Source organism: Salvelinus namaycush, chromosome 15, assembly GCF_016432855.1.
Source record: "Salvelinus namaycush isolate Seneca chromosome 15, SaNama_1.0, whole genome shotgun sequence".
Lineage (NCBI taxonomy): Eukaryota > Metazoa > Chordata > Actinopteri > Salmoniformes > Salmonidae > Salvelinus > Salvelinus namaycush.
The window spans coordinates 16874433-16898890 of record NC_052321.1 but is presented as its reverse complement, the minus strand read 5'-3'; the positions used below and the strand labels follow the sequence as shown (position 1 = coordinate 16898890).

At 41.6% G+C, this 24458-nt stretch overlaps 1 protein-coding gene across 1 annotated transcript in view; it reads left to right on the top strand.

Annotated features, from left to right (window-relative positions):
• LOC120059971 (ryanodine receptor 3-like) overlaps positions 1-24458 on the top strand; it is a 153962-nt gene that overhangs the window by 33911 nt on the left and 95593 nt on the right. Inside the window, exon 2 of the mRNA XM_039009049.1 lies at positions 15954-16073. Within this exon, the coding sequence (XP_038864977.1) occupies positions 15954-16073 (120 nt within the window). The remainder of the gene's footprint in view (positions 1-15953; positions 16074-24458) is intronic.

The window sequence follows — 24458 nt, the reverse complement described above, 5'->3', positions numbered from 1 at the left end:
AACGTGCAACCTAACCCTGGCCCTGATATGCAATGTCTCCAAACCCCCTCTGATTTTAAATCAAGATCTGGTTTTGGTATTTTTCATTTAAATGTACGCAGCCTGTTGTCAAAAATTGATGGGGTTAGGATTTGGGCTAAATCAACTGATGCTGATGTAATTGTGTTTTCTGAAACCTGGCTCAGCAAGTCTATTTTTGATAAGGATATTTGTATAAGTGGTTACAATGTTTATCGCACAGATCGGGTTAAGAAAGGTGGGGGTGTGGCTATATATGTAAAATCTAAATTCCATGTAAGTGTGGCAAAGTCTGAAACTATTTGTAAACAGTTGGAATTTCTTGCTTTAAATATTGAGGTTTCAAAGGGCCTCTCTATAACTGTGATTGGCTGTTATAGACCCCCCTCTGCTCTTGGTGATGCATTTTCTTCTTTGACGCACCTTATGTCTAAACTTCTTTACAGTGAAATGATCTTGATTGGTGATCTCAACTGGTGTTGGTTAAAGCCGGTGTCTGATGATTTAAAAATGTTTTGTAATTCTATGAATCTTACCCAGTTGATTAATTCACCCACTCGCCCAAATCTTAAATGCCCAGATAAATCTACCCTGATTGATTTGATATTGACAAATGTTCCACATAAATATTCTGCGGTTGGTGTTTTTTGTAATGATTTAAGTGACCATTGTGCTGTTGTTGCTGTTAGAAATACTAAGGTTCCAAAGACAAATCCACGTTTTATTCGTAAGAGAAATTTGAAGTGTTTTAATGAGCAGGCTTTCTTTCATGATTTGTTTTATTTTGACTGGAGCAAGATTGAGCTTATCCCTGATGTGGAAACTGCCTGGAAATTCTTTCATGATGGGTTTTTCCAAATAGTAAACAAACATGCACCATTCCGCAGGTTCAGGGTTAAAGGGCGGGATAATCCATGGTTTTCTTCTGAGCTGTCTTGTATTATTCACGACCGTAATCTAGCCTGGGCTAAAGCAAGGAAATCTTGTTCTGATGCTGATTGGCTTATTTTTAGGCAGTTAAGAAACAAGTGTTCTTTTCTTCTCAGGAAGGCCAAGTCTGAATATTTTATGTCTGTTACCACTGATAACCTGAATGACCCTAGAAAGTTTTGGAATGCTATTAAGTCTATGTCTGGTAACAGTAATGTTAATGAATTACCGTTATGTGTTTTGAAGGACTCTGTTGCTATATATGACAAAACTGAAATGCTGAATTGTTTCAATGAGCACTTTGTATCATCTGGTAGGCTGTTTGATTCAGTGCCCTCTGTCTCTGTACAGCCCTGTGTGGATGAACCAGTGTCCTCTGTCTCTGTACAACCCTGTGTGGATGAACCAGTGAGAGCTGGTCAAACTTTTAGCTTTCTGCCATTCTCAGTGCAGGTGGTACATAAAGCCCTGAAATCCTTAGATCAAAGAAAGCCTGCAGGTCCTGATGTTTTGGATCCCTGCTTTTTAAATCTGGCAGCTGATTTCATAGCTGAACCACTTACATATCTGTTCAATCTAACCCTGGAATGTAATGAAATTCCAAAGATCTGGAAATCAGCATTTGTCCTACCACTTTTAAAAGGGGGAGATCCAACTCTTTTAAATAATTATAGGCCAATCTCAAAGCTGTCACCCCTGGTGAAAATACTTGAAACCCTTGTAAGTGAACAGCTAAAAGAGTTTTTATTTACTAACTCTATTTTATCAATGTACCAATCGGGCTTCAGGAAGAAGCATAGCACAATTACAGCAGCCATGAAGGTTTTAAATGATATCACTGAAGCCCTTGACAAAAAACAGCACTGTGTCTCACTTTTTATTGATCTCTCTAAGGCTTTTGATACAGTTGATCATGCTATACTGAGGCAGAGATTGTTGAGTGTAGGTCTTTCGGAGCATGCAGTTGCATGGTTTGCTAACTATCTGTCTGATAGAACTCAGTGCACTCAATTTGATGGGCTTATGTCTGTTAAATTGTCTGTCCTGAATGGTGTGCCCCAGGGCTCTGTACTTGGTCCTCTCTTATTCACTATTTATATAAATGATTTAGACAGAAATGTCCAAAATGCACAACTTCATTTTTATGCTGATGATACTGTTATTTACTGTTGTGCCTCATCTCTTACAAAAGCTTTCCAGAACTTGCAAACTGCTTTTTATACTGTTCAACATACCTTGTGTCAATTGAAGCTTATCCTCAATACTGACAAAACTAAACTAATGGTGTTTTCTAATGCAAGAAATAGACCTCTGAACCTTTCACCTGTTACTACCTGTCAGGGCAAGGAGATTGAGGTTGTAACCTCATACAAATATCTTGGAATTCTAATTGATGACGGCCTCTCTTTTAAATTGCATATTCAACAACTTACAAAAAAATTGAAGCTGAAATTGGGATTTTATTTTAGGAATAAGGCCTGTTTTTCTTTTGAAGCCAGAAGGAGGCTAGTATCAGCTACATTTATGCCTTTACTAGACTATGGGGATATTTTATATATGAATGCTTCCGCTCAGTGTTTGAGATCAATTGACACTCTTTACCATGGCACTTTGAGATTTATTTTAAACTGCAAAACCCTTACGCACCACTGCACTTTGTATACCAGGGTTGGCTGGCCTTCTCTAGTCACTCGTAGGCTCAGTCACTGGTATACTTTTATTTACAAAGCCATTTTGGGTTTACTACCTTTTTATTTGGGCATTTTTATTGTTCAGAAATGTGGTGGGTACTCTCTTCGTTCACTGGACTTTATCCTGCTAACTGTTCCAAATGTCCGAACTGAATTTGGTAAAAGGTCTTTTATGTACTCTGCGCCATCGTCTTGGAACACCTTACAAAATAATTTTAAACTGGAAGAACTTGTCCCGATTGGTGTTTTTAAATCACTGATGAAGGATTTTGAGGCTGATTCCCTGACCTGTCAATGTTTTTAATTTGCTGTTTTTGATATTGTTATACTCTTGTGAATTCATGAATGGTTTTTACTAGATTACTTGTAGTTTTTCATGTTGTCTGTCTGTAATTTTTTGTAATGACTTGGTGCTGCCTATCTTGGCCAGGACGCTCTTGAAAAAGAGATTTTAAATCTCAATGAGCCCTTCCTGGTTAAATAAAGGTTAAATAAAATAAAAAAGTGTTGGTCCCATGTTTCATGAGCTGAACTAAAAGATCCCAGACATTTTCCATACTCACAAAAATCTTATTTCTCTCGAATCATCATCCACCTGACAGGTGTGGCATATCAAAAAGCTGATTAAACAGCATGATCATTACACAGGTGCCCCTTGTGCTGGGGACAATAAAAGGCCACTCTAAAATTTGCAGTTTTGTCACTTAACACAATGCCACAGATGTCTCAAGTTTTGAGGTAGCGTGCAATTGACATACTGACTGCAGGAATGTCCAACAGAGCTGTTGCTAGTGAATTGTATGTTAATTTCTCTACCATAGACCACATCAGCCCAGGACCTCCACATCCGGATTCTTCACCTACGGGATATTCTGAGGAGGGGGGGGGCGGGTATAATAAAAACTCATTCTGATTGGTTGGCCTATAGCCTCCCAGGCCCACCCATTGCTGCGCCCCTGCCCAGTCATGTGAAATCCATAGATTAGGGCCTAATTTATATATTTCAATTGACTGATTTCCTTCTTTGGACTGTATCTTGCTAAAATCTTAGAAATTGTTGCATGTTGCATTTATATTTTTGTTCAGTATAGGTAGGTATTATTATATCTGAACCACGTTAGAGCCCTAAGGTGAAGCACTTACAGGAATAGTTAAGTGAGTGTGTTAAGTGTGTATCCTTTCTCTGTCATTCCATATATCATCCTTCTTGCATACTCTATATGAAAACAGATGGAGTGACCCTGTGCACCATTTTCCTGATGCCTTCCTACAGTGCGTGATATGTTGGGACAGGATACTTCAGGAGCCGAGTAGGAGCTCTCAGGTTGCTGTCTACAGGAGAGCAATAGGCCTGGGGAACACCTGGTGTTGTCTGTACAGTCTGCCTCCAGAGACAGTAGAGAGAGGAAGAAGCCACCCACAGCTGTATTTTGTTCTATGGTGCCTGACCAGCTGTAACTTTCACAGCTATCCAAATACTCTGCATGAGCCAGCACACGTATGGCATTGAGTGACATGGGCTCTCCATGTCTGGCTATGTGTAGTGCTGACAGGGCTGTGTTGTTGCCTAGAGCCCAGAGGTATGAGGACATAGGCAGGAAGAGGCCAGTGGAGTATAACTGACTGCTTCTGGCTCAGGTTGCTCCCCCTGGGAAAGGCCGCTCACGACCTCTCCCCCTGGCCCTCTCCTCCCCCCTGCCCTCCGTCTCCTCTTCCCCTGGCCCTCTCCCCTGGCACTCCCCTCTCTTTCCCCCTGCTCTCCGTCTCCTCTCCCCCTGGCCCTCTCCTCTCCCCCTGTCCCTCCCCTCTCCTCCCCCAACCAAAAATATTATATTTTCAGCTGTTTGAAGCTGGTGTACAAAACCAAAAGTAAAACACGCAAAAAGTAAACTTAAGAACAGGGAGCATAGAAATAGAAAATAACAGATCTATCTACCGCTTCTTAGACTTGCTTTCAATGAGAATGACAGATCTGTAATGCACATTTCTATGTGAATTTGGTCGGGTTGCCAAAACAGTTTGCAGATTTCAAATCAAATCAAACTTTATTTGTCACATGCGCCGAATACAGCATGTGTAGACCTTACTATGAAATGCTTACTTACAAGCCCTTAACCAACAATGACATTTTAAGAAAATAGAGTTAAGAAAATATTTATAATAATAATAAAATGCAAATTAATTACTTAAAAATCATACAATGTGATTTTCTGGATTTTTGTTTTTGTCACGATCGTCGTTACGTGAAAGAGAGGAGGACCAAGGCGCAGCGTGAAATGAACACATATTTAATCAACGAAGACGAAGAACACTTACAAACTAAACAAAACAACAAACGTGAAGCTATATAATGACAAGTGCAGACACAGGCAACTTACACATAGACATAGACAATCACCCACAAACTACCTAATGGTTGCCTAAATATGGCTCCCAATCAGAGACAACGATAGACAGCTGTCTCTAATTGAGAACCAATCTAGGCAACCATAGACATACATACACCTAGACTAAACATTGCCCCATAAACATACAAAAAAAAACAAGACAATACAAAACACATACATCCCCCATGTCACACCCTGACCTAACTAAAATAATAAAGAAAACAAAGATAACTAAGGCCAGGGCGTGACAGTTTTAGATTCCGTCTCTCACAGTTGAAGTGTACCTATGATAAAAATTACAGACCTCTACATGCTTTGTAAGTAGGAAAACCTGCAAAATTGGCAGTGTATCAAATACTTATTCTCCCCACTGTAGGTCCTGGATGGCAGTAAGCTTGGCCCCAGTGATGTACTGGGCTGTACGCACTACCCTCTGTAGCACCTCAGGCAGATGCCGAGCAGTTGCCATACCAGACAATGATGCAACCGGTCAGGATGCTCTCGATGGTGCAGCTGTATAACTTTTTCAGGATCTGGGGACCCATGTCAAATCTTTTCAGTCTCCTGAGGGGGAAAAGGGATTGTCGTGCCCTCTTCACAACTTTCTTGGTGTTTGACCATGATAGATTGTTGGTGATGTGGACACCAAGGAATTCGAAAATCTCGACCCGCTCCACTACAGACCCGTCGATGTGAATGGGGGGGTGTTCGGCCCTCCTTTTCCTGTAGTCCACTATCAGCTCCTTTGTCTTGTGCACGCTGAAGGAGAGGTTGTTGTCCTGGCACCACACTGCCAGGTCTCTGACCTCCTCCCTATAGACTGTCTCATCGTTGTTGGTGATCAGGCCTACCACCGTTGTGTCGTCAGCAAACTTAATGATGGTGTTGGAGTCGTGCTTGGCCACATAGTCGTGGACTAGTAACTGAAAGGTTGCAAGTTCGAATCCCCTAGCTGACAAGGGAAAAAAATATGTCGTTCTGCCCCTGAACAAGGCAGTTAACACACCTTTTCTAGGCCGTCATTGAAAATAAGAATTTGTTCTTAACTGACTTGCCTAGTTAAAAAAAAAAAAAAATTGTCCTGGTAATCTGTTTGTCCTTGTGAATGTTGATCTGTTTAAAGGTCTTGCTCACATTGACTATGGAGAGAGTGATCACACAGTTGTCTGGAACAGCTGGTGCTCTCATGCATGCTTCAGTGTTACTTGCCTTGAAGTGAGCATAAAAGGAATTTAGCCCGTCTGGTAGGCTCGCGTCACTGGGCAGCTCACGGCTGGGTTTCCCTTTGTAGTCCGTAATAGTTTGCAAGCCCTGCCACATCCAACGAGCATCAGAGTCAGTGTAGTAAGATTCAATCTTAATCCTGTTTTGATACCTTGTCTGTTTAATGGTTCGTCTGAGGGCATAGCGGTATTTCTTACAAAGCCTCCGGATTAGTGTCCTGCTCCTTGAAGCGGCAGCTCTAGCCTTTAGCTTTAGATGTTGCCTGTAATCAATGGCTTCTGGTTGGAGTACGTATGGTCACTGTGGGGAAGATGTTGTCGATCCACTTATTGATGAAGCCGTGGACTGAGGTGGAATACTCCTCAATGCCATTGGATGAATCCTGGAACATATTCCAATCTGTGCTAGCAAAACAGTCCGGTAGCATAGCATTTGCGTCATCTGACCACATCCGTATTGAGTGAATCACTGGTACTTCCTGCTTTAGTTTTTGCTTGTAAGCAGGAATCATGAGGATAGAATTATGGCCAGAAATGGAGGGTGAGAGAGAGCTTTGTAAGTGTCTGTGTGTGTGGAGTAAAGGTGGTCTAGAGTTTTTTTTCTCCTCTGGTTGCACATGTGACATGCTGTTAGAAATGAGGTAAAACGGATTTAAGTTTACCTGCATTAAAGTCCCTGGCCACTAGGAGCTCCACTTCTGGATGAACATTTTCTTGTTTGCTTATGGTCTTATACAGCTTGATGAGTGAGGTCTTAGTGCCAGCGTCGGTTTGTGGTGGTAAATAGACGGCTACGAAAAATAGATGAAAACTCTCTTGGTAGATAGTATGGTCTACAATTTATCATGAGGTACCTCGAGATTACCTTAATATTAGACATTGCGCACCAGCTGTTATTGAATAATAGACACACACCCCCACCCCTCGTCTTACCAGACGTAGCTGTTCTGTCCTGCCGATGCACGGAAAACCCAGCCAACTGTATATTATCTGTGTCGTTGTTCAGCCACAACTCGGTGATACATACAATATTACAGTTTTTAATGTCCAGTTGGTTGGATAGTCTCGATCGGAGCTCATCCCGTTTATTTTCCAGTGATTGCTCGTTGGCTAATAGAACGGATGGTGGAGGCTGGTAACCCACTCGCCGACAAATTCTCACAAGGCACCCTGATCTCCGCCCCTGTATTTCCTTATTTTCTTCATGCGAATGACAGGGATTTGGGCCTTGTCTGGGAGCAACATTATATCCTTTGCGTCTGACTCATTAAAGAAAAATCTTTGTCCAGTTTGAGGTGAGTAATCGCTGTTCTAATGTCCAGAAGCTCTTTTCGGTCATAAGAGATGGAAGCATCAACATTATATACAAAATAAGTTACAAGCAATGCGAAAAAATTGGTTAGGAGCCCGTAAAATGACAGCCATTCCCATTGACCCACCCAAGCCAGTGTGGAGCCAGTGTGGAAAACATTACCTGAGGATTAACATCTCAGTCCTTAAACCTTCCGTGTCAGGCTTCTTGGTACAATGCAAATGTGAGATTATCTGGCAATGTGAGAGTACCTGCGATCTGAGCTTGGAGAAGGTGATTTGAAAAGGTGTCACCAGTTTATCATATTAAGCCCCAGTCTGTCACCTCAGACTGTGCAGTGTCAGTGTTCACAGAACAGGGAGAAAGTGATTTAGTCTGCAGCACATTCAAGGAGATTTGTGATATGCCTCACTGTTACTGTGCAGAAATCTCACGTTGTTACAGTGCGTAGGGCTAAAGTGATTATAGCACATCCAGAATGAGCTGAGCTATCATTCACGTACAGTAGTAGTAGTAGTAGGGTTTTAGCTCTGCTCAATGTCAAACTGCTTATCCAGGGATTTGACAGTATTTAACGTGTCAAGATGCACTCTATTCCCCCTAGGATCTCTCAGGGGAGATGTTCCATCCAAAAGGCCCGATTCAGAGAGGGGCACTGTCAGGTCAAAGCCAATTATGTCAAGGACAAAGCGTCCTCTAAAGCTGTGCTATTCATAGAAAGTGATAACAGTCATGATGGTACTGGTAGATAGTGATGATTCATGACTTGTCTAGTAGAGTGCTGTAATTAGGGATGACCTTATACTGTACATCTGCAAGTTAAATCAGCCAGTGTAAATTTACTCGTCCTAAGCTGACTCTCTCCCTCCCAGCTGTAGAGTAGAGGCACCTATCTCACAGCCAGGCTCACATCAATTGAGATCCATTCATGAATGATGGATGGTGGTTAGGCTAGCAGCGGGCTGCCCTACCTGCCCCCTCCCTCCTCTCCCTCCCTCCCCTCCCTTACCTCCTCTGTATTGGCCAGGTGAGACGGGAGGTGAGTGTGTGGGCCTTGCCTAGCGTGTGTATGAAACATAATTCTGCCCTGAGACAGGAGTGAGAGATGAGGTAGATGGGGAGGAGAGATGGGGGAGTGTGAGCCCAGACGTGGGGGCCAGACAGAGCCCGGACCAGCCTGGGCTGTGAGAGGAGAGGAGAGGAGAGTGAACCGATCTGATTAACGAGGGCCTCTTGCCGTGCTGCTGGCACTCAGACAGACCTGACGGCACAATATGAGAGACAAATCAATAGTGGCCTCGTATGGCCCAAATCACAGCTCCCCCTCCTCAGAGAGAGTGATTGCATGTGCAGTGGTGTCCACTGTGTTGATATGCCATGCAGGTTATTCATGTCGATTAAATTCATAAAAGAGGAAAACAATGTTTTAAATTGGTCCTGGCCTGCATGTTTGTATGATATGATTCTGATTTCTGGTAGTGGTTTACATCATAGTGCAGATGTTTACAGTGTAGTACAGTGGTTTCCACCATAGTGCAGTTGTTTACAGCATAGTACAGTGGTTTACATCATAGTGCAGTGGTTTACAGTGTAGTACAGTGGTTTCCACCATAGTGCAGATGTTTACAGTGTAGTACAGTGGTTTCCACCATAGTGCAGTTGTTTACAGTGTAGTACAGTGGTTTACATCATAGTGCAGATGTTTACAGTGTAGTACAGTGGTTTCCACCATAGTGCAGTTGTTTACAGCATAGTACAGTGGTTTACATCATAGTGCAGTGGTTTACAGTGTAGTACAGTGGTTTCCACCATAGTGCAGTTGTTTACAGTGTAGTACAGTGGTTTCCACCATAGTGCAGTGGTTTACAGTGTAGTACAGTGGTTTCCACCATAGTGCAGCGGTTTACAGTGTAGTACAGTGGTTTCCACCATAGTGCAGTGATATTCAGCACAGTACAGTGGTTTCCACCATAGTGCAGTGGTTTCCACCATAGTGCAGTGATTTACAGCATAGTACAGTGGTTTCCACCATAGTGCAGTGGTTTACACCATAGTGCAGTGCATACACCATAGTGCAGTGGTTTACACCATAGTGCAGGGATTTCCACCATAGTGCAGTGGTTTCCACCATAGTGCAGGGATTTACACCATAGTGCAGTGGTTTACACCATAGTGCAGGGATTTACACCATAGTGCAGTGGTTTACACCATAGTGCAGGGATTTACACCATAGTGCAGTGGTTTCCACCATAGTGCAGTGGTTTACACCATAGTGCAGGGATTTACACCATAGTGCAGTGGTTTCCACCATAGTGCAGTGGTATAGTAAGTTGCAGCAGCATCTACCTCAGCATTCACTGTTCTATCAGATGTGTTCTATTTTGTAGGCTGTAGTTGAATTGCCATCATAAATGTCAAAAGCCAATAGACAATTAGTGTCCTCAAGGCTGGAATATGTCATGAACGGTAAAAGATGCCTTCTAGACAACAGTAGTGCTATAACGTGCATGGATGGAGATTTTCCTCACGGGCAACATCTGAAGCACACGTGTGCATAGAGGACTTGAAATAATGTCTGAAGTAGTGTGTTTTTTAAGAGCTCAGGGCCTTTCACATCGGACTTCAGACACACAGCGACACAGGGCTGAATGCTGCTACTACACCACTCTGCTCTGGAGTGCTACAGCTGCTGCTCTCTCCTCTCCTCTCTTTGCAGAATCCCTTCCTTCAGATGAAATATTGTAGAAGCACATTCTCTCAGTTAGCAGCAACATCAGCACATTCTGCCTGCCTGCTACGTTGGGAAAAGAACATTAGAAATTTCAGTGTTTACGCTGCCAGTGAGTGCTGTAAATGCAATCACAAGGTTTTCAGAACGAGGGCATTTTATGATATTTATTTTCAGATAGTGGGCTCCCTCAGTAAGCAGTATACTGTAGGAAAATAACACTATACAGTCTGTGAACACTGAGCAGTGATATGGTTACGGCTGCTGCAATATTACTGTAGTAAAAAATGTAAATGCTTACAGCTTTAATAAATCACATCCATTAAACATTGATGTTATTTATTTCTTGCGGGATTCCCATTTATTAATGTGTATGGAACTAGAACATAGTGTAAAACAGGCGTGAATAATCGTCCTGTTAATTATTCATAAACTGCTTAGTGATTCTCTAACAGAGACATTCATTAACCACATGCTGAAGGGTGTTTATATGCTCTTATACTAATATTAATTATATTGTATAACATTCATACAATGAGAATTCTGGTTGTAAACATTAGTCAGAAACAACCAGAAAGTGAATAAAAAGATATTGATATACAGATATAACAAATATACTATATAATAGCAGTTTCCAGTGTATAGCTGTAATAACTACTATATATTGATGACAAGTGGTGAAAAGACAATTAACTGTTATCAGTATTTACACTGTCTCTTACATGGTCTATGACTTAAACCAAATCCTCCATATCTAATAAGCCCTTACAGAAAAACCACATGATTTCACATGTGGAAAATCACATGATTTCACCTGAAATTTCACATGAAAACATGTTTTCGGAACACTTCACATGTTTTCACGTGTAGTTTCATGTTATTTCATGTTGCTTCACATGTTATCACATGAACTTCACATAAGATCACATGACAGTATGTGTTTTTGTAACACTTCACATGTGATTAAATGTGAAATTAATTCATTTTTTCCATAAGGGAGGCATCATCAGATGAAATCTTCAGCAAAGTGCATGCCAAGTGCCTCTTGTCTCATGAGGTAGGCCTAATCCAACCCAAAGCAATGAACAGCTGCTGTTCTCTTTCATGATGCTCCTCAGCATACATTTAGCTAGATCATTATGAACTCTCCAATCAATTACTTCAGCCTCATTTGTACTGGTGACTTCAGAAAGTAGACCCCTTCCCTTTTTCCACATTTTGTTACGTTACAGCCTTATTGTTAAATGGATCAAATAAAACATGTTCCTCATCAATCTACATACAATACCCCATAATGACAAAGTGAATAGATGTTTTTAGAAATGTTTGCAAATTTATGGAAAATAAAAAACAGAAATATCTCATTCATACCCCTGTCAATACTTTGTAGAAGCACCTTAGGCAGCATTAACAGCTGTGAGTCTTTCTGTTTGTCTCTCAAGCAACTCCAGTGTAGAAGTGGCCTTGTGTTTTAGGTTATTGTCCGACTCAAAGTTAAATTAATCTCCCAGTGTCTAGTGAAAGGCAGTTTGAACCAGGTTTTCCTCTAGGATTTTTCCTGTGCTTAGCTCCATTCTGTTTATTTTTTTATCCTGAAAAACTCCCCAGCTCTTAACGATTACAAGCATACCTATAACATGATGCAGCCAGTGGCGATTTTAGCATGTAAATCTTGGTGGGGCAAACTCAACCAATTTTTTTAGATGCATGCCAGCAAAGCCACTACACGACACAACACTAAACAATACATGAATTGCACCATAACAATGACAAACGGTGCCAAAAAAATGTTAGGGCCTACATAAAGCTGTCCCGACAGCGGCACTTTCCTCTCAGCACCACTAATACACCTGGCGGAGCCTCATCTGGCAGTGAAACAGTTCATTCAGTCTCATTTACTGCCTTTTTAAAAACCATAACTGATATGGCTGACTTGCGTAAAAAAATGTTTTTTACTGAGTCTTTGTAGATTTGTGTAACTTGATAAGATCCACATTCTCCTTCAATGATAATGAATATCGACATGAGTTTTACTTTTGAACCGTACACAAACATTATTACATTTATGTTCAGTAAATTCATAATGTTTGTTCTTATATCATTAACACTTAGCTCTAAGTATAAGCAAGTGCAAGCAAACGAGCTGCAATGAGGTAAGCCTATTCGTTCAGCTCTTTCAAAATAAACACAGACAGAAATTCAGATAGATGTTAGTTCAGATAAATTCTTAACTTTACTTTTCTTTAAGTCAACTTACACACAGAGAGAAAGGGAGGGAGAGAGAGAGAGAAAGAGAGAGAGAAAGACGCGGTTAGCCTACCATTTGTATTTTATTAGGCCTAAATGGTCTTAAAAAGGAAGGAAAATACAATCACGAGGATCCACTTTTATAGACAATATACTGAAGCACAGACAGCACATTGTGCAAACAAAACAACCCTCGCAATATCAACTGGAATTACATGGGTCTACTAGCCTAATAAACATTTTTAGAAAAATTATATTTTAATGGGAAGAGAATGTCACTGGCAAACATGGTTACAGACCGCAAAACACCAGTCTCAACGTCAACAGTGAAGAGGCGACTCCGGGATGCTCGTCTTCTAGGCAGAGGTCCTCTGTGTTCTTTTGCTCATCTTAATCTTTTATTTTTATTGGCCAGTCTGAGATATGGCATTTTCTTTGCAACATTTCCTAGAAGGCCAGCATCCCGGAGTCACCTCTTCACTGTTGATGTTGAGACTGGTGTTTTGCGGGTACTATATAATAAAGCTGCCAGTTGAGGACTTGTGAGTCGTATGTTTCTCAAACTAGACACTCTAATGTACTTGTCCTCTTGCTCAGTTGTGCACCGGGGCCTCCCACTCCTCTTTCTATTCTGGTTAGAGACAGTTTGTGACATTTATGTGAAGGGAGTAGTACACAGCATTGTACAAGATCTTCAGTTTCTTGGCAATTTCTCGCATGGAATAGCCTTCATTTCTGACTGACGATTTTCAGAAGAAAGGTCTTTGTTTCTGGCCATTTTGAGCCTGTAATCGAACCCACAAATGCTGATGCTCCAGATACTCAAATAGTCTAAAGAAGGCCAGTTTTATTGCTTCTTTAATCAGAACAACAGTTTTCAGCTGTGCTAACATAATTGCAAAAGGGTTTTCTAATGATCAATTAGCCTTTTAAAATTATAAACTTGGATTAGTGTCACGAGAGACTAGGTGCGTGAGGAAGAATCAGGCGCAGAGAGCATAAGTTCCACAGGAAGAAGTGCACCTTAATAACGCACCGAAAAACAATGCCCACAACACAGGGCGCGGAAAAAATGTGGACCAACCCAAACACACAGGGTACCAGGTCCGGAGCACGAACACCAAATATCATACACACGTAACATAAAAATAATCCCGCACAAAACAAGGGCGGGTAAACGTACTATAAATAAGGAAGCCCATCAAGCACACAAAATAGACACAGGTGCAACTAATAAGACAAAACAAACAGACAACGAAAAAGGGATCGGTGGCGGCTAGTAGACCGGTGACGACGACCGCCGAGCACCGCCCGAACAGGCAGGGGAGCCAACTTCGGCGGAAGTCGTGACAATTAGCTAACATAACGTGCCATTGGAACACAGGAGTGATGGTTGCTGATAATGGGCCTCTGTACGCCTATGTAGATATTCCATTAAATATCAGCCGTTTCCAGCTACAATAGTAATTTACAATATTATTTCTGTTATATTTGATGTTATTTTAATGGACAAAAATGTACTTTTCTTTCAAAAACAAGGACATTTCTGAGTGACCCCAAACTTTTGAACGGTAGTGTATATAAGCAATATAACAATTCAGATGTAGAAACTATTGCATAAGGGAACGATGAGTGGATAAGTGGCGAGCCATAATTTCCATGTAGACATTGAGCGAGCTAAGACGGAGCTAGTCGATATGCCTGTTTGTTCAGCACTTTTGAAATGGACAGCGACATAATCAGCGACATAATTCAGAACATGGGCTGTTTTTACAGTATTCTCCCATTACACCAAATCAGAACCATAGGAAAAATAATGGGAGCATATAAGCAGACAATGAAAGCTCTTACAATATTCAACGATGGCATTTCTCTAAAACAGGCTATAGGCTACATGTGTACCACCAAGTCAGAACAGTTGGCTAAGTTCCGAGGGGGAGAAGGACCAAATTCTTAGAGCGAGACACATGGGCTACTAACAGCTTACTACACAACATACGCTTAGTATTACTTTCTTAGCTGTAGTATACATATCCTGGCATATTACATAATTTATGCAGCAGCATAAAATAAATATTTTTGGACTCACCGTTGTTGTTCTTACATGAAGCTCCTTCTTGTGGGCAAACTTTGTATTCAAACTTTGTCATTAAAGTCTGGCATTCTCTGGATAAAGTCATGCTGGATTGACTGCATGGCCAATGTATTCAACTTTTTCTGGCCCATGGTGTTGCGTGTGAATGTTTATCCTTTTAAGCTAGGAAAAGAGACTCTTTCTGACAGATGTTTTAAATCCTTAAACCCAAACCCAGATAGCAGGCAAGGGAAGCAAAATAGCGATTGCTTTGCAATGCTTGCAGTTAGCCAGACACAGCACTGATTCCTTCCAAACCACTCATTGTTGAATTAGCGATTTCCGACATGCTGTATAATGTTTATGTCCAATGGCCAATGAGCACCGATACATTTTATCTATAATTTCTCTTCATATGACAAGGATTGAAAAGGATTTGCCTGTAGATTGTCAACTTGATTCATGATGATACTGTTTGTCTAGCTAGCTAGCTAAGATTTTGTAAGTACAGTATGATGTTGATCAGTCCAATCAAAGCTACGGTAGATATAACGTGATTTGACGTCATTTTATCTGTAGCCAATGACCTTGAGCCTTCTTGAATGGGCACTTCAAATGTAAATCTATGGCAGCACCCAAGGGGGATTGAACTGCCTAGCTCTCCCTGCAGATTCTGCGGTGACGTAGTGTCTCCATGAGTAACCGAACACTTAGTCAATCACGGCACAACTAGAGAAGATTACCAATGCCTATGCTCTGTGTGTTCGCTGGCTGCCCCTCCACCACGGAAAGCACTAAGCTACATAGGATAAAACACCTGCATTTTGGAGCTGCCTTACTCAATAAAAAGTCCATGTTTGTATGCGACTTTATTAACTCAATGATTATATATTTATTTACTTTATTAAATTAAATTATTACTTTTTTTCTACCCATCCGGTGTCTGGGTAGATGAATCCCCTGTTTCCAGAACACACTCTTAGAAAAAAGGGTTCCAAAAGGGTTCTGCAGCTGTCCCCATAGAAGAACCATTTTTGTTTCCAGGTGGAACCGTTTTTGGTTCCATATAGAATAACTAATTTAGGTTCTATGTAGAACCATCTGTGGAAAGGGTTCTACCTGGAATCAAAGGGGTTCTACCTGGAACCAAAAGGGGTTCTTCAAAGGGTTCTCCTATGGGGACTGCCGGAGAAGCCTTTTAGGTTCTAGATTTTTTTCTAAGAGTGTGGAGTCACAGTGAATAATCTCCCCCTGTTAAAAGGTGGTTGATGGGCTCCTGTTGAGGGTAGCGTTTTTTTTGTCTACCTCCTCTCACTCTGAAAACCTCAATTTTGTCTTGACAGGATGATGAAGTGGTGCTCCAGTGTGTCGCCTGCATCCACAAGGAGAATCGCAAGTTCTGCCTGACTGCAGAGGGGCTCGGCAATCGACTGTGCTACCTGGAACCCACATCAGAGGCAAAGGTAGGCACATAGAAACGACTTACTGTGGAGAGGAGTAGGGTTGTCACGTTATTCGTTGTTTGTTTGTCTCAAACTAAAATGTTATGCAAGAAAACATGAGACAGAATTTCAGCCTGGCTCTAACGCTAAGATATAATAAAGTATTTCCTACCGGAACTAACATCTTGAATGTAGAATTATCGCCCTTATCTTTTCAGAGTGCCTGATTCTCCTACTGTTCAGTGTAGATGATAATGTTGTGAGAAAGGGTGTATTTGAGTCAGAGATAAGGTCTTCCAAGGTGTTCTCCATAGAGCACAGTGAGTGAGATGAGAGAATGCCAGGACATGTTAACCACATGTTCACTGAGTTCAGAAGTCCATATACATGTAACCAGGGTCTTTAAGTAACCTGGGTCTTTCCGTAACCAGGGTCTTCAAGTAACCAGGGTCTTTAAGTAACCAGGGTCTTTAAGTAACCAGGGTCTTCAAGTAACCAGGGTCTTTACGTAACCAGGGTCTTTACGTAACCAGGGTCTTTAAGTAACCAGGGTCTTTACGTAACCAGGGTCTTTAAGTAACCAGGGTCTTTAAGTAACCAGGGTCTTTAAGTAACCTGGGTCTTTATGTAACCAGGGTCTTTAAGTAACCAGGGTCTTCAAGTAACCAGGGTCTTTAAGTAACCAGGGTCTTTAAGTAACCAGGGTCTTCAAGTAACCAGGGTCTTCAAGTAACCAGGGTCTTTAAGTAACCAGGGTCTTTACGTAACCTGGGTCTTTAAGTAACCAGGGTCTTTAAGTAACCAGGGTCTTTAAGTAACCAGGGTCTTTAAGTAACCTGGGTCTTTAAGTAACCAGGGTCTTTAAGTAACCAGGGTCTTTAAGTAACCAGGGTCTTTAAGTAACCAGGGTCTTTAAGTAACCTGGGTCTTTAAGTAACCAGGGTCTTTAAGTAACCAGGGTCTTTAAGTAACCAGGGTCTTTAAGTAACCAGGGTCTTTAAGTAACCAGGGTCTTTACGTAACCAGGGTCTTTAAGTAACCAGGGTCTTTACGTAACCAGGGTCTTTAAGTAACCAGGGTCTTTAAGTAACCAGGGTCTTTAAGTAACCTGGGTCTTTACGTAACCAGGGTCTTTACGTAACCAGGGTCTTTAAGTAACCTGGGTCTTTAAGTAACCAGGGTCTTTACGTAACCAGGGTCTTTAAGTAACCTGGGTCTTTAAGTAACCAGGGTCTTTAAGTAACCAGGGTCTTTACGTAACCAGGGTCTTTAAGTAACCTGGGTCTTTACGTAACCAGGGTCTTTACGTAACCAGGGTCTTTAAGTAACCTGGGTCTTTAAGTAACCTGGGTCTTTAAGTAACCAGGGTCTTTAAGTAACCAGGGTCTTTAAGTAACCAGGGTCTTTAAGTAACCTGGGTCTTTAAGTAACCTGGGTCTTTAAGTAACCAGGGTCTTTAAGTAACCAGGGTCTTTAAGTAACCAGGGTCTTTACGTAACCAGGGTCTTTAAGTAACCTGGGTCTTTAAGTAACCAGGGTCTTTAAGTAACCAGGGTCTTTAAGTAACCAGGGTCTTTACGTAACCTGGGTCTTTAAGTAACCTGGGTCTTCAAGTAACCTGGGTCTTTCCGTAACCAGGGTCTTCAAGTAACCAGGGTCTTCAAGTAACCAGGGTCTTTAAGTAACCTGGGTCTTTAAGTAACCAGGGTCTTTAAGTAACCAGGGTCTTTAAGTAACCAGGGTCTTTAAGTAACCTGGGTCTTTAAGTAACCTGGGTCTTTAAGTAACCTGGGTCTTTAAGTAACCAGGGTCTTTAAGTAACCAGGGTCTTTACGTAACCAGGGTCTTTAAGTAACCAGGGTCTTTACGTAACCAGGGTCTTTAAGTAACCTGGGTCTTTACGTAACCAGGGTCTTTAAGTAACCAGGGTCTTTACGTAACCAGGGTCTTTAAGTAACCAGGGTCTTTACGTAACCAGGGTCTTTAAGTAACCTGGGTCTTTAAGTAACCAGGGTCTTTAAGTAACCAGGGTCTTTAAGTAACCAGGGTCTTTAAGTAACCAGGGTCTTCAAGTAACCAGGGTCTTCAAGTAACCAGGGTCTTTACGTAACCAGGGTCTTTAAGTAACCTGGGTCTTTATGTAACCAGGGTCTTTAAGTAACCAGGGTCTTTACGTAACCAGGGTCTTTAAGTAACCAGGGTCTTTACGTAACCAGGGTCTTTAAGTAACCTGGGTCTTTAAGTAACCAGGGTCTTTAAGTAACCAGGGTCTTTAAGTAACCAGGGTCTTCAAGTAACCAGGGTCTTTAAGTAACCTGGGTCTTCAAGTAACCAGGGTCTTTAAGTAACCAGGGTCTTTACGTAACCAGGGTCTTTAAGTAACCTGGGTCTTCAAGTAACCAGGGTCTTTAAGTAACCAGGGTCTTTACGTAACCAGGGTCTTTAAGTAACCTGGGTCTTCAAGTAACCAGGGTCTTCAAGTAACCAGGGTCTTTAAGTAACCAGGGTCTTTAAGTAACCTGGGTCTTTAAGTAACCTGGGTCTTTAAGTAACCAGGGTCTTTACGTAACCAGGGTCTTTAAGTAACCTGGGTCTTCAAGTAACCAGGGTCTTTAAGTAACCAGGGTCTTTACGTAACCAGGGTCTTTAAGTAACCTGGGTCTTCAAGTAACCAGGGTCTTCAAGTAACCAGGGTCTTTAAGTAACCAGGGTCTTTAAGTAACCTGGGTCTTTAAGTAACCTGGGTCTTCAAGTAACCAGGGTCTTTACGTAACCAGGGTCTTTAAGTAACCAGGGTCTTTAAGTAACCTGGGTCTTCAAGTAACCTGAATGTACACTTAATCAGGGTCTACACTCGTGATCAGGGTCTACACATGTAATCAAGGTCTACACACGTAACCAGGGTCTACACAATGCTGAATGTCTCCAAAAATGTTATAAATTCACTGGGTTAAATGACGTGTCTCCCCCTTGCCCACCGCTTGCATGTACTGTGAGAGAGAGACTCACGAGTGAGTGATTGCATGGAGTTTATTCAGTACACTTTTATAAAAGAAGAGATTAGTCATAAATGGAACGGAAACAGATTATTTATCAACTGTACCCCCTTATACTCCACTGAAAGCAGCCAAAACAAGGTAAATAACTCAGTGCATGCACACACTCCTATTGAATATGCATTCACCTGCCTATGACATCTTGATTTACTCAGTTTATCAAGAGATTTACCATTCAAATGAAAGATTATTACCAATATGTTGTTATGTAGTTACATTGGTAAAAACAAAGTCAAATGAATTGTATGATTTTATAATTTATTAATTAATGCATACATGGCTGTCTCTGAGAAATGTTGTCATCAAAATGTTCAAATGTAATAATATTGAATATTGGCCATCCTGGACCCCAAAGAATTACCATCAGCATTGGCCCTAAAATAAATCAGATTCTGCTCTCTAGTAACCAGGGACACACTGAGAGCAGCACAGAGGCAGCTTACTATACCACATTATCCGAAACAGGAACCAATCACAGTCACCTGATTATACATGATGCAACAATTATTATGTATTTTTTTTCGTGATTGTACGTCTCAGCAGGCCTCCAGTTTTATGATAATGCTCAATTTGGAGAAATTAGACCATGTGGTTTTTCTTGATTAGTTCATAAACAAACTGTGGTTGTTTGCTATAATTGCTCAATGTTGTAATACAGCCTGGTGCTTTGTCAGTGCTAATGCATTTGTGGTTTGTGCAACTACGTGCAAAATCACTGCAAGTTTTATAAGGATGGATTGAGCGAGGCTTAATTGTTTTAAAAACCAAATCAGCATTTGTCACATCAAGGATGTAGGTCTCTCCTGAATTACTTACAACACGTGACAATTCTTACTATTTCAAAGCCGATTAGTTTCATTTGTCACGTTTCGCTTGCTTGTAGTTTTGGAATATACTTGGGGAAAAAGCACCATTGCTGTTCTATAGAACTAGTTCTATGAAAGCATAGCAATATTGCACTTTAAAACATTGCAGCTGTCCAAGTGACAATATTACACAGTAAAGCCAGTCACCCTCATCAGCGCTTCCTAATTCCATTCCCTCTGTCACTGTAACCTGGCATGATTAGATTTTTCAGCATTGATTGTTCTTTTAATCATAATCCATTTAAGGTAGACTCAGCTAAATGACGTTGCCACAAGCAGCACCGGAGATATTGAGACAAGCGAGATGCAACACTTCACTCTCACACAATCACACACAGTATCTGCGCATGTGCACGGGTTCACTTCACTCTATGTACAGCGTGGTAGCCATGGGACCAAAACAGCGGAGAAGTTGGGCCTTGCGCTTCAACGCTCTTAGTTGTTGTGGAAATTGATCTACTATGCTGTGTATTTTCTGCCTCTATGTCATATCACTGAGTCTACCTTTAACATTGTCTCCGATTAATTTCAATGTGGCTGGGAAGCCAGTTACATAGACGCTGAGATAGAGACACAGACACAGAGAACATAAGAGAGCAAGAGAGTGTGGACTGATAGTGATTTATGTATGCACTGCTTAGCTACAGTATTCCCCCTCTTCACCCCCACCCCACAGCACTCACCTAGGGATGGAAGGAGAGGCAATGGGAGGGTCTGGATGCTTTCATCCCAGATGGGATGGTAATTACACTAGACAGGTGTAATGGATGCTCTTCCTGTCTGCCACTTTTTCTTTATTGCTTGGTGTTTGTATGAAACGCCTTCATCCCCCAGGGACAGGACCAGAGACGGGGAAGGGGAAAAACGACTCAACTAACTGCAGTACCACTACACTTAAAAAAAAAAAATAGGGTTCCAAAAGGGTTACTTGCGGAGGGATGGTGTTTTTACCAAGAACCGTTTCGAAGACATGGGTTCTTAGTAAGGCAAAGGGTTCTACGTTGAACCTTTAACATCCTAAGAACCATTTTTGGATGGAACGGTTCTTTGATAATTCTTTGGAAAGCAAGAAGGGTTCTACATAGAACCATATACTATTTTCCAGAATGCTCTATTGCAAGGAGAATTTCGGGAAATTCTTGTCTTACTGTAATATCTGTGTTTTTGCATGTACATTGATTGGTTGATTATTTTTAATCTACACAAAGATAAATAACATACCAATTTTTTATTTATTTATTTTTTATTTATTGAACCTTTATTTAACTAGGCAAGTCAGTTAAGAACAAATTCTTATTTACAATGATGGCCTAGGAACAGTGTAAAGGGTGCAATAATTAATAGTAAACCTAATCCAATCTGTTAGTAATTGCTTTTATTGCACCCTTTACTGGGATAGTTGTTCCAATTTAGATGATTGAGGTAGTCTCACTATTCAGTCTTCCCTACCCTGGCAGGCATTCTGAATTCAGGTTGCGGGTGATTAACAATTCCACTTGTTGGATATCCTTACTCTGGCTGGATTCCACTAGGAATTACACGTCACTTTGCAAGCCTGCATAATGTGACTTGCAGGCCTGATGTGGCTTGTAAACCAGGAGATTCATAACACCACAGTGTTAGGGTATACAGTGCATTCGGAAAGTATTCATACCCCTTGACTTTTTCCACATTTTGTTACATTACAGCCTTATTCTAAAATGGATAAAATATATATTTTTCTCATCAATCTACACACAATACCCCATAATGACCAAAACATTTCTGCAGCATTGAAGGTCCCCAAGAACACAGTGGCCTCCATCATTCTTAAATGAAAGAAGTTTGGAACCACCACGAAATAAACTATTTAATCCACTTTGGAATAAGGCTGTAGCGTAACAAAATGTGTGAAATGTCAAGGGGTCTGAATACTTTCCGAATGCACTGTAACTAGGCCCTCGAAGAAAGGCCTTATGATATACGTAATGTATTGTCATAAATAATAAAATGTTAAAGGCTAATAAGGTTGGTAGAACCGTTCATAGAGGGTTTTAGGCAGAACCCTTCATAGAGGCTTCTACTGTATGTATAATCATACAGAGGGGGTTCTTTGAAGAACCATCTGCAAAGGGTTCTACCCAGCACCAAAAAGGGTTCCCCTATGGGGACAAACACAAGAATCCTGTATGGTTCTACTTAGCACCTTTTTTTCTACGAGTGTACAATCACAATCTAAAAGCAGAATGAGAGGATTGATTTTGATGTCCCCTCCCTTGTGATCAGTCAGATCGACATCTGGAGCGTAGGGACAGTGTAGGGACACAGTATAAAAAGTATATACAGTGCATTCGGAAAGTATTCAGACCACTTCACTTTTTCCAAATTTTATTACGTTACAGCCTTATTCTAAAATTGATCAAACTGTTTTTTTCCCTCATCAAACTACACACAATACCCCAAAAGCAAAAACAAGTTTTTAGAAATGTATCACATTTACATATGTATTCAGACCCTTTACTCAGTACTTTGTTGAAGCACCTTTGGCAGTGATTACAGCCTAAAATCTTATTGGGTATGATGCTACAAGCTTGGCACACCTGAATTTGGGGAGTTTCTCCCATTCTTCTCTGCAGACCCTCTCAAGCTCTGTCAGGTTGGATGGGGAACATTGCTGCACAACTATTTTCAGGTCTCTCCAGAGATGTTCAATCGGGTTCAAGTCCGGGCTCTGGCTGGGCCACTCAAGCACATTCAGAGACTTGTCCCGAAGCCACTCCTGCGTTGTCTTGGCTGTGGGGTTAGGGTCGTTGTCCTGTTGGAAGGTGAACCTTTGCCCCAGGCTGAGGTCCTGATCGCTCTGAAACAGGTTTTCGTCAAGGATCTCTCTGTACTTTGCTCCGTTCATCTTCCCCTCGATCCTGACTAGTCTCCCAGTCCATGTCACTGAAAAACACCCCCCCCCCCCCCCCCCCCCCCCCCCAGCTTGATGTTGCCAGCACAATGCTTCACCGTAGGGATGGTGCCAGGTTTCCTCCAGATGTGACGCTTGACAGTCAGGCCAAAGAGTTCAGTCTTGGTTTCATCAGACCAGAGAATCTTGTTTTTCATGGTCTGAGAGTCCTTCAGGTGCCTTTTGGTAAACTCCAAGCAGGCTGTCATGTGCCTTTACAGAGGAGTGGCTTCCATCTGGCCACTCTATCATAAAAGCCTGATTGTTGGAATGCTACAGAGATAGTTGTCCTTCTGAAAGGTTCTCCCATCTCCACAGAGGAACTCTGGAGCTCTGTCAGAGTAATTATCGGGTTCTTGGTCACCTCCCTGACCAAGGCCCTTCTCCCCCGATTGCTCAGTTTGGCCAGGCGGCCAGCTCTAGGAAGAGTCTTGGTGGTTCCAAACTTCTTCCATTTAAGAATGATGGAGGCCACTGTGTTCTTGGGGACCTTCAATGCTGCAGAAATGTTTTGGTACCCTTCCCCAGATCTGTGCCTCGACACAATCCTGTCTCGGAGCTCTTTGGACAATTCCTTCGACCTCATGGCTTGGATTTATTCACGTAACGTAACAAAATGTGAAAAAAGTCAAGGGGTCTGAATACTGTCTGAATGCACTGTATGTTGATTCAACGTACAATTGTAAGGCAACCAGCTGCAATATGATTGTGAGTTTGCTATAAATAATAATAAGACACACATTTTTGTTGAGCAAACTCACAATTCCATTGCAGCTGGTTGCCTTACAATTGTACGTTGAATCAACATATTTGTTCTTTTTTTACATTGCATGGAGACATACACAAGGCAACAAGGATGTTGATTTAAATGGTGCATGTTTAAATGTGACATCAATCAGCCAATGAATTAGCAGTTGATGTTTATTCATGTTTAGCTGCTCCCCCGTCAGCTCTCTCGTGGTAGGATCACCAGAGAGCTGAAGCCCCCATCATAGAATCAACAATGTACAGCTATTGTAAAGTGAATGTTTAACTAATGAAATGGCCAATTAACTGTTAAATAAGATGAAGATGATGATATAGCCAACTACTTCTAGGTTTCTGAACTAATGCACAGTATGTACTCTGACATTATGGTGAACATGAAGGAGCTAAATTGAGAGGTCATCTCTTGGGGTAATCAAAGTGAAAGTGGTATGTAACCTTGTGGACCTCCTCTCCAGAGAAGATGGGATATGTGATCCATTGGTCTAGCTGCTCCCCTCCCACAGCATGAGCCATAAACCAAAGAGCAGTGTGTAGGCAAGCAGCCCTAAATATGTCTTCATGATATGCCCTCTCAGATTGAGGACACACAGACCTACGCCCCCAGCGCCCCAACACAGATTCCTCCCTGCTACCCTCTATTGTGTTTCCCCAACAGCATGCCAGGAAATGCTTGTCAAAGAAAAACAACTGGCACAGAGTCCTCTAATAGGGTGCGGATCAAATGGACGTCGGGCTTTTACAGTGTCTGTGCTGCTGTGGCTGTAACCCCTGGTTGTGTGGATGG